This window comes from Astatotilapia calliptera, chromosome 23 (genome assembly GCF_900246225.1).
Source record: "Astatotilapia calliptera chromosome 23, fAstCal1.2, whole genome shotgun sequence".
NCBI classification, from domain to species: Eukaryota; Metazoa; Chordata; class Actinopteri; order Cichliformes; family Cichlidae; genus Astatotilapia; species Astatotilapia calliptera.
In genome coordinates, this window is record NC_039323.1 from 3208586 (window position 1) to 3220151 (window position 11566).

At 41.9% G+C, this 11566-nt stretch overlaps 1 protein-coding gene across 1 annotated transcript; it reads right to left on the reverse strand.

Moving 5' to 3' along the window:
- Positions 1–7688: 7688 nt before the first annotated feature.
- Positions 7689–11219, reverse strand: s1pr3a (sphingosine-1-phosphate receptor 3a). Its single transcript, XM_026159673.1, has 2 exons — positions 10788–11219; positions 7689–10079 (listed from the first exon to the last, which is right to left on the reverse strand). The coding sequence occupies exon 2, from the start codon at positions 9969–9971 to the stop codon at positions 8772–8774; it is 1200 nt and encodes a 399-aa protein (XP_026015458.1). The 5' UTR covers positions 9972–10079; positions 10788–11219; the 3' UTR covers positions 7689–8771.
- Positions 11220–11566: the final 347 nt, after the last annotated feature.

Here is an 11566-nt window from a genome sequence, read left to right on the forward strand (position 1 = left end):
AACTAAGGGAGGATTGAGGGTCACCTGGTCCAGCCCTAACTATATGCTTTAGCAAAAAGGAAAGTTTTAAGTCCAATCTTAAAAGTAGAGATGGTGTCTGTCTCCCGAATCCAAACTGGAAGCTGGTTCCAGAGGCCCTCTTGAAGATGAATTAGATGTTTGCAAAATGGGATGGAGTCTCATTGCTGCTGTCTGGTAACAGCACTGACTGTGTGGTTTAAAACTCCTGTTAGGAAAGGGATGGTTTCTACCAGACACATTCGAAAGGAAAATTAATTTCAATCATTGTTTCTTAAGGCTATAAAAATGAAAATTTAAAAAAGGCGCGAAAGATGTTAGGTTGCACTCTATAACCTCTGCATTACCCTGTAATCAAATCAGTGTTTTTAAAGGGTTGTCTTGTACATTTTTAATCACAATTAGTGGTTCCTGACTTGGGGAGGAAATGTAGAAGATTTGGAAACAATAAAAATCTCATTTCTGCTTTGCAACATTTTTTTAATTTCTTACTCATTTTGATTTTCTTATTATGAAATAATTTTCTTTGTTTGTTTGCAATTTACCTCCTTTGGAAAAGCTACTGGGGAATGGGAAATAGCAGAATAACTGCTTACAGCTTAGATGTGCATCCTGTGAGTAGTTCTAACACGTTGATGTTAGTCATGTGTAATAAAGGTTAGGAACCACTAATGTAGGCGGGAAAAACCTTCCAAAATATTCTGATTAAGAGCATTGCTGATGAAATTGTATACAATAGGCTCCTTTGCAGCAGGAGAAAAGAGGCACAAAGGACTTGGCAAGATTGCGTGCTTCACATACTCAAACACACACGCACACACATTTGCTTTCCTTCATCCATTAACAGCAGGGTTGGGAGGGAGAGGGTGAGAACTAGGGGTGAGGTGTGGCTGAGGAGGGGTGAGGCAGTCCTCATTATTTGGGCTGCGCTGCAGTGAAAAGCACTGGGATTGCTTTCATTACTGAGGCAAATGAAATAGCAGAGGCTGATTACCCGCGTGACGGAGAGAGGAGACGAGCTGGATCACCCTGTTTTGGGGAGAAAGAGTGAAGGGGGGAAAATGGGAGGGAGGGAGATGAAGAAAGTGAGGAGGAGCAGGAGGGATGGGAGGGAGACGCAGCCTGGCTGTACTTCCCCAATAAGACTCCAAACAAGTGTGCGCGTGGGTGTTTGTGAGTCTAAGAGTGAGACGGTGACATTACGGGGAGGGGGGGCTGCTTCAGTCCCATTTTTTCAAACAAGCCTCCCTGGGGAGGAATATGAATAATAACGACAGCGGGAATGCAGCATGTAAAAATCAAACAAATATTCCCACATTTTTCTGGCTTTTGTCTAGCGCTTAGCTGTTCTCTGCTTTGAAGGGTGTTTTTATTCGATTTTCTTTTGTTTTTATCAGACAGAAACTTGCCTACTGTTAAGCTATATTTTTATGAGCGCATTTGTGAAGGTTGGAGAAGTGGCTCCATCCCTTCAGCAATATCCAGTAATTCGGAAAAATGTGTGTCTTCCACTGTGTCTGTCTCTGTGTGTGTGTGTGTGTGTGTGTGTGCGCGCGAGCGGCTGTCATATCAGAATCAGAATGTGTGTAATGTCAGATGTGGTGGGTGTCGGCGATTATGCGGTGACGCCAGCTGTTAATCCATCAGATAAGCTTGGAGGAATGAACACCTGTGATCACCTCAGAGCCAGACAGCATTTAGGGAACCACATAACGTATACACACAGATCCATAACATGCAAGTAGAAGTATTCAATACATAAATGGATTTCTTACAGTTTAGATACCTTTTGTTTCAGGGTCAAAGTCTTGCTGTTGTAGAAGCCTGATTGTGAAAAGAACACAAAGACGTAAAAATTTTGGTTGTTTTACGAGACATTTCGGTGGGGACTAGGTGACCCATCCGAATATTGCAGTGTTTAAACCCGGACCTGATGACAGACTCAGACATCTGTTGTGTTTAATGAATGTTATGTAGAAATATTTATTCCATCTCCAGCCCCAAGTTGCCTTGGGCTTTAACATTTATGAGATGCACACTTTGGATCTTCAGCCTCAGTTTCTCTTTCGCACAATATTGCACAGAAACCTCCAGGCTGTTTGCATGCACAGAGGCAGGGAATTAGCCAGCTGTGCACACAAACTCAGTGCCACAAGTGAGGGACGGGACATGCATGTCAGACTAAGAGGCCGCCATCCTCCCTCTCACTTAAACCCCTATTCCAGACATGTTAATCCCTACAGTTGTGGCAGGCAGGCGTACAAGAGATAAATTGGAGGTCAGTGTGAGCAGGTGTGTGTTTGCCGTCAGAGCCTGCCAGAAGACTGCAATCAGAGAAGGCTGGGTGAGGGAGGCAGCTGCTGTTTTGGGGGGTTTTGAGAGGGAAGGAATCTTGAAGAGATTGCTTACCCACTCCTGCCACCTATCTGTTCAGCTGTTGCCGAACGGCTGGTTGCTCAGACTGATGAAAACATGACGTGTGTTCATTTAATCAGGTACTGTATTTAATTTTTCTTTTGCAAGAGAGACCCGGGTACTGCAAAATAGAACAAAGATGAGCTTGTTTAACACACCACACGCAATCACACTCAGGTTTAAAATGCACACTCACTGACCATGGAGTTCTGGTGACTGTGCAGGGCATTTGAGATAATTTGAGCTTTGTGACAGCCGTCAGAAAAAAAAGTACACTGTGGTCAAAAACGGGCCAGCAACAGTAATCAGGTAGGCTGTGGTATTTAAACAATGCTCATTTTGGTACTAAGAGGCTCAAAATATTCCGGGAAAATAACCCCCACACAATTACATCACCACCACCAACCTAAACTGCCGGAGCCATGACGGAGCCATTCAGCTTGTTCATGCCAAATTCTGACCTACCATCCATATGTTGCAGTTACAATCAAGACTCATCAGACCAGGCAACATGTTTCCGTCTGAACTGTAGTCTCAGTTTCTTATTCTCAGCTGACAGGAATGACACACAGTGTGGTCCACACTGTAGTCCAGTGGCTTCATTTTTCCATTTGTACTACATTCAGATATAATCTTTTGTATACTTTGGTTGTAACAAGTGGTTATTTGAGTTACTGTTGTCTTCCAATCAACTCAAAGCAGTCTGGCCATTCTTCTTTGATCTCTCGAGCGCTGCCGCTCACTGGATATTTTCTCTTTTATGGACCATTTCCTGTAAACCCTGGAGATGGTTTGTGAGAAAATGAGAAATATTCATACCGGCCAGTCGGGCACAAACAACCACGGCACATTAAAACTCACTTAAATCTCCTCTCTTCCTCATTCTGATCCTCTAAAGTTCAGCAGGTCGTCTTGACCATGAATGAGCATAAACGCATTAAGTTGTTGCCATGTGATTGGGTGATTCGATATTTGTGTTTACGGGCAGTTAAACTGGTATACCTAATTATGTGGCCGGTGAAATATTAAATTCCATTTATGTGGTGCAATGCATTAGACTTCAGACTTTCTAGGTGTGGTATTTGTGTGGCGTCATGACAGATAACCTGATAAACTGGAGATATGATGTCCTCCTTGAGCCTTTCTGGGAGACATTAAAATATTACTTTACAAAAATCTCCTGTTTTTGTTGCCTGCATGTCGTGTAGTTTGTGTAGTTTGGGTGATGAACACAATATTAATTCCTGCAAACAGACACAGAGCACAGATGAAAAATACTTCAGACTGTTTTTGGACAGCTGATCATGACAGAATAAAATATTTCCACTATCAAGCGCAGACATGATGGCTAGGAATAAAGATAAAAATAGATGAAAACAGAGTCTCTATTCTCATATGAAAAACCAGTAAGTAAGTCTCTCAGCATTTAATCAGACATAAATAGGTCATTAGGTAATTTCTCTAGCAAATATTACTGTTTATGTGAAAATGTGCAGTTTTCTTTGTCTCTGTTTTTTTACCATTCACACTGTTATTAAGCCAATAGGCTGTTTAAAACCATCTAAGCAGGCTTTGGAAAATGGAGATGAGAATTTTTCTGTTATTTTCACACAGTTTGTAGAAGGATTAGTACATTAATCAAAAATCAATTAAGAGTGAATAATTAGTCGCAGCCCTACAAGCCACAGAATTGGCTCTGTGCTCATCTTTGATCAGATATTGTCTCGTGGTTGTCTAGTATATTAAGATGTTTTTGTTGATGCTGAGAAACAAAAAGTAAAAAATGAAAAAATGACTTAGCTGAGATGATAAAAAAGGCTGTCAAATTCAACTATTCTGCTTTCATTCTACTTGATCAGCACTAGACAGGAGAATTAATGGCAATGGGGTGCTGAGGGGAATGCTGGGAGGAGTGTCCACCAATCCAAATCTCAGCAAGCTCCTCCAGATATCCTCCTGCAAAGTGACCTTTGCCTCGGCTCCCTCGGCTTCATCCCACCTGCTCCCTAGATAAAGCCCCGTGATCCTGGGGGGCTTATCACCAAAGTCTGTTTGAGTCTTTGCTCTCTTTGTTCCACGTGTAATTACACTGTATTGAATCGAGGAGCAATGGAAGTGAAGGCAGGGGAGGAGAATCATCACACACCAGATGAATGATTCCCTCCTCTGGTGAGAGTGGTACAACTCGGCTGCAGAGCAGGGAATGGCTTCAACTCGGGAGCTCCCAGCGTGAGTGGCCGCCTCAAATGGGACCCCTCGCAGCTCTCGGCCTGGCTCCACTCCACCTCCAAGCTACATCAAAAAGGGACTTGAGAATGACAGAAGTGTTTCATACTGGCACATTCAGTGACTGGACCAGATGGAGTCTTTGTTCTTTCTCTGAAACACGCGGCGTGCACACGTCTGTGCACAAAAACGGGATGTGTGCAAATGCATGCACACGCATGCACACTTCCTCAGCACACAGCGGTATAAAGCCAGGATTGTGATGATGGGAGGGGGTGTGATTCTCTTGTCCTCCGTTGTGTTCACATTAGTCATATGCAAATAAGCATTGTGCACAGAGAATAACACAAATCCACCATGTCTAAATCCTTAAAGAACACTAGTCATGGCTATTTAGTTAACATGATTTATTAAGGTGATTGACCTAGTTAGCACACAGACCATTTACGGTGTTTGCTTCAGGTACTGGAGAAATTGAATCTGTCATAGCTTGGATTTGAAGAACAGGATTATTATTTAGAAAAACAACATTTATTCACTTTTCTACTTTATGTCTTCACAGTCCCCAAATTAAGGCCCCTGGGCTAAAGTCCTTTTCTTTATCTGGGCATAGATGTTGGGCAAAGAAAGAAGGCTTTTGGATTAGAAAATGATGCCGACATGTGCAACATTGTGTCTTTTATTTCCACCTTTTTGTTTTCTCTCTTAAAAAATAATGACTGTTGTCTGCTTCTGTGTTTGTTAAGAAGGTTTTGTACAAAAATCATTATCAGTGGCAGTAAGTGATGTTAGGAAACCACAGCTGATATATACTGTAAGTTATTATAGGTTTATATTATTAAACGTTTGCCAGCACATCTCCAACACTGTAAAGCAGGTTATTTCAAGAAAATGTACTTGGGTCAACCAAGAACTGTCTGTCATTTCAAGACAGACTGACATCTTTTTATGACTTTCTTCTAATACGTTGATCCAAATACAAGGTCAGAATGAAAAAAGGGGTTCTAAAATCAGCTGGAAACTGTAATTCACTGTACTTTCTTAACACATAAAGTACACATACATACTACACACGTCCTTAAATAACATTTCAGCCAACACCACTACAGTCAAAAGAAAATCTTAGGTTACATTTGTAGTCATTTGTAAATGTTAGTGTAGCTTTGTTTTGGGACCTCCCCACCCTTTCTCATAAAGCATAAAAACATAAGGAGCTCACCTCCCCACTCTGGAGGCAGCTGGAGGAGTGAGATCAGTAGCAAAATCCCAGCATAGAACTGAGCAGTAAAAGGGGTGGAATACAGGTGGCTTGCAAAGAGGCTTGCAAAGATACCGCAGCTCTGGGCAGGTTAAGTCAGCATGGACTGTTTTGCTGAGATTTGGCGAGTGGAATGTCTCAAACTGCTTCAGCTGAGCCGTCACCCGGTGCTTGGTGACACTGAGATCAGCTGATCTGCACAGCTGTTAAATACTTTGGTCCCTGTAAAAATCCCACATTGTTGTAATCTTGACCACTGTGATTGTGTTGCTTCTATTTTGGACAATTCTGCCTATGATTTTTTTCCCCCAAGTTATTTATTCATTCCTTGTTTTTCATTGTATTGTCTATGTTTTGGAGTAGCAGTCCATCTTGCTGTTACATTATTTGTACATGATAGTGCCAGAATATTTAGTTTACTTTTTTTTGCCATGACATTAAAAGATTTATCTCAAACTCCAAACTTTATGTTAAGGAGGGGATGAAGAATAATCATCCTTTTTGGAATAGATTTAATTTAACGTGTTTTAAATATCGCTGGATCCCCTCGGTGAAATTTCTGAGAGTGAAATTTTCTATAATTCTGTATGTTGCTTATTTTTATGGATTTTTATTTATCTTCTATTCTTTGCAAACCTGTTTTCAGACCAAAAAAAGACAGATTTAGCGGAACTAAAATGAGGATGTGATTTAATAAAGCAATGGTGAGGATGAAGCAGAGATTGGGTAAACTGTTTCAGGAAACACAGGATACACTGTCTATAAATCACACTACACAGCTCAACATTTGGACATTTTCCGGTGTTCCACGTGGCATAAGGCCACAATCATCCCCAGCTAATTCAGAAAAGAACGTGTTCAGACATTTCTGACAGGAAGCAGTCAGTGACCTTTAAGCTGGAAATGTTCGGCCGGTATTGCGTCCTCGCTGTCTCTCTTCATCAGAACTGGAAGTGCAGAGCCGAGACACATCCTTTAGCTGAGGCAAGTATAAAATGCCACTCTGACAGCACCTGTCTGGTCTAGCGGTGCAGTAAAAAGATCAAACTCTGCTCATTTGTCAGCTCAGTGTAAAAGTACGCTTTAGTGCAGCAGTATTTTAGGACAAAAACAAACAAATTCTTTCCTTGTCTTTAGTTATCAACGTCTAGAAAATATGCTGCTTACACATCTGATTATTATCTGTTATACTCTGCCAATCAAATCATTCACACAGGTATCACTCTTTTTTTGTTAAAGAAACATCCTAAATGATTTTCATAGAATTCATACAACACCCAGACTGTTTTTCCACAGTAGCCACAAGTAGTATGCCTTTTATCGGCAAATGACCTCACTGACTGGAAAGATCAAGTCATAATAAGGATGAAGAATTTTTTTTGCATTATTCATCAGCGTCTGACCCATGTCTGCATGTGTAGGCGTGTAAGATAGCAGGAACGTGCTCCCATTAGGGTATTAAATGAGTGCAGCAGGTTAAATCTGATGACATTTCTTCTCTCCTCTGTGAAAAGCAATTAATAAACCAACGGCAAATTATACCGCACATTAATAAATGTGTGGAATTCACGGCTTAGGCTTCAATAAGGATCTTATGAAGGATTGATAGTAGTAGAATCTGCCATTCATTTGGCAAAAGGTTTTTATCATCGGGTTTTATGACTATTCTTTAGCAAATTTATGCAGCTGGCGATCACAGGGACAGACGAAAAGAGAGGAAGGGGATTCGGAACGAGCCCCTGATTCCATAAAACAAAATGACGCATGAAAATCGGATAAAAGCGAATAGAATTTTATTTGCTATTTAACGTATCAGGCAATACATCACCCTCAGCATAAATGTCATTTACAGTCTACAACTTTTAAATAATTCACATCCAACACTCGTATTTACTAGTGGTTAGTTGATGGGCAAGTGGTTTGTAGATGTGCTGATGAGACCCTAAAATTTTCACGATTGTCGCTATTAGCCAGGCCGATTTTGCTCACAGTGTAGCTTCTGTTGACCTGAACCTGAAATGTCCATGAGTTGAATCCCACAAATTAACACCACCTCCTGCAGCACTACCATCAGGGCATACTTTACTATGTTGCCCACTAGTGGTAAGAATCAACTACTAGCAGTGTCATTTTTCCTTCAACCAACAGGTTTTTTGTTGTTTTTGGTTTGTAATTATGCACATCACAGCCTGATGAGGCTGCTAGTCTGGCACTAAACTTATAGAATAGGTTTCTCTCACAGTGCATTGCAAATAATCAATAATAAAGTGAACAGTAAAGTCCTAGTACCATGATGGGTTTCATGCACACAAAGCAAAAAACAAACAAAAAATAAAACACTGCTGTGTAGCATTAAGGTGGCAAATGTTCTCACAGAAAATAAATAGTCTATCAGTCAAGTAATGAAAAATGCAGGTGTTTGAAGATTTCCTGCGTATAGTACATGCAAAAAAAAGAAAAGTGCAAGAATTTGATCATTTTGCTTAAAATGACAAGAAAAAAAAAAACAACTCAATGACAGACAAAACACTAAAAGAGTAAATCATGCTTTCAATATGAATTCAATGTCAAAAATTTCTAAATCCAAGTAAGTCTCCGACGCTGTATTCGAGCGAGTTTAGTGTTGGAAAAGACATCTGAGTTCCTGTAAATAGTGGCTTTAAGAGTTCCTTTGTACTATGATTCAGAATCAGATGCATTTGGTTCCAAATGAATTTCTGAATGTATTTATCATTACTTCATCTAAGCCATGCTTCCCAAACGACACTGTACAAGCAAAAAGTGGCTGGTAGCAGGATTATATCAGACCAGTCTGTTTCTGTGTAACTGTAACACCTCATTTAGGCTTTTCCATTTAAAACTTGTTGAGGGCTGGCAGCGCTCCCGCCTTCACAAGTACAGCTGAAAGCAGGTCTGCTGGCCCTGAAGGATGGGGCACGGCAGTGGCGGAGGGATCTCCGTGCTTGTTGTCTAAGTTCACAGGTGTGGGAACCTTCCCTCTATTCATTGTAGACTTCCCATCCCCGCTCCCCCCTCCTCCACCAAAACTTGTCTTGCTGTTTTCTCCTGTGGGGATGATTGTCCCTAGGTTGGGGTTGCCCACTGCAGGAGTCCCAGTGTGCTCCATGCTGGTCTGACAACAGCACAGCAACCGGAAAAATGCGCTTCTCATTTCTCTGCTGGACAGAGTATATATGAGGGGGTTAAGGGCAGAGTTGAGTACAGCAAGGGCAATGAACCAGTCCACCTGGTAGAGAACAGGGCACTTATCTGGACTGCAACCAACATCCAGCAGGAGCAGGAGAAACAAGGGAGACCAGCACATGACAAAAACCCCAAGCACAATAACCACCGTACGAAGCAAGGCCAACGAACGCTCTGAAGGCCGGCTGCTCACCCTGCGGCTACTGGAGGTCACCAGACGGTAGATCCTGATGTAGAGTATAATGATGGCCACCAACAGGGCACTGAACACACTGATGCAGAAAGCAATATAACTCTTAGCATAGAGCGGCAGCACTGTGGAGCAGGAAGGCAGATTGTTTAGGCAGTTCCAGCCCAGGCTGGGCAGAGCACTCAGCAGTACCGACACAAGCCAGCAGGCTACCAGCAGTGCTAGAAGCCGACCTCGACCTGCTGTCTCGCAGGGGCGCAGACGCACCATTGTCATGTGCCTTTCGATCCCAATGGCCAGAAGGCTGAAGGTAGAAGCGCTGAGGGCTACGAACATGCTGCCTTCTCTGGCCAGCCACTCCAGTGGTGTCAAGAAGAAGGTTTTGGGTCCCGAGGTAAAGATGTTAACCATGTAAGCCACCCCAGCCAGCAGGTCTGACAACGCTAGGTTTCCAATGAGAAAGTACATACGGCTATGGAAGCGCTTATTCCTCCAGATGGCGAGGAGAACTGTAATGTTCTCCAGAACAATCAGCACGCAGATGAGAAGCAGCAGCACCATTTTACAGGCCCCACTGACGCGGGGCCGTTCCCACTTTCCCGAGTGGTTGTAGTGGATGACTATGACAGGGTTCATCCCCTCCTCTATTTGATTACTCATACTGCCTGGCCCTTCTTGACCTTCCTCGGTCACACAGCAGAGGGCGGCACAGCACTGGACACAGAGGCAAGGGTGGTCAAGTTGGCAGAGTCACATCCTTTGAGGAGCCTGTGAAGAAAAGTTAAAAGATAACGTTTAAAAATTACTCGGTTTTCTCTGAGCTTGGGAACTAAAGAAGATTATTCTATAGAAACATCAAATCTGCATTGAAAAAAGGAAAGTATTGCCAGTTTAAAGCTATGCAACTAAGCAAATAAGTACATCAGAACAAAAATCCCTTCAGACAAGTGTCCTGACAAAGACAGCAGTGGCACTTACAGGTTAAATAGAACACAGTCTCATGAAGAAACTGAAAACAATCAGATGATCTAAACTGCCCGTTCTTTTGTTCTATCCACTACCACTTACTTCAAGTACTTACAATTTTGGCATTATAGTTGAATAATGAGTCTAGGGAGTGTTTATGTCATCATTTATTATTCTTTCTTTCTTTTCCTTAAAAAAAGAAAAGACTTTTATAAAGGTCTTTAAATGATCCAGAAATGCCCCCCTCACAATGACGCTGAACATAAATTAAGTTTCTTCCAGTTTCAGAAACAAGGCACAGTGTTACAGCCAACTTCTTTACAGAAGTAAAAAAATGCCAGAGGCTTTAATTGAAATCCTGCCTCTGCGTAACTTTCCTCTTCCTGACTTTCCTGTTTTGTGAAAGTTATCAAAAATGACATAGAGCTCGTGCATTGTTAGCGCACAGTCTTTGCGCAATCGGTGTGTTTTTCTTCGCTCCCGCAACAGTATGCTAGAAAGTTATCCTACCTGTCAGAACGATGTGGCTCGTTTGAACATCCCTGCAATGAGCAGATTTCCAAAAATGTCGAAGTTGTTGTTTTATTTGTTTTTTCCTCTCGTGCGTAAAGACGCAGAATTGATGCGTTCCAAAAAGGCGGTATACTCGATGTAAAATTAAAGTTTCATGTCCTTGTCCGCTTAAAAATAGCAGTAAAGTAAAGACCTCGTTAATATCCACAGTAGGTTCTGTCCTAACTTTCCAGCGTCCTCTCACTTTGACTCTCCAGCTTCCAGCTTTGACTGTCCCGGTCTCACCCCTCACAGCCAACGGGGCGGGATTTTCCCTCACCTCTCATTTGGTTTTCACCATTAATTATGAGTCAGGAGAGAAGTCGAACCCACGCGAGTCATTGCGCTATACTTTTGAGCCGCGCAGTGTGAATGATACCGTTTATTTTCCAAGTGTAGGTCAAAGCGATTTGTTTTTGTTCTCCGTGGTCAAAGGACAGCTGACTATTTCAGAGAAGAACGTCTAATTTGTTTCTTCCAGTGTGTCATAAAATTGCTGCTCTTACTTGTTGCAACACATAATAGATTTTGCCCGTTGGGCCTTAATACGCCGCTTGCATTACATCACTGTAGCACGCCTGTTGTTTTGATCGTTTGATGTTTACCAGTATAAAATCATATTCCTTAAAAACATCGGAAATGTTGCAGAGGAAAATCACAAACCAAAGTATATCACTCTATCCAAAGGTTAATATTTCATTTTCATAACACAATCAGCCATCTGTGGAATATTCTCC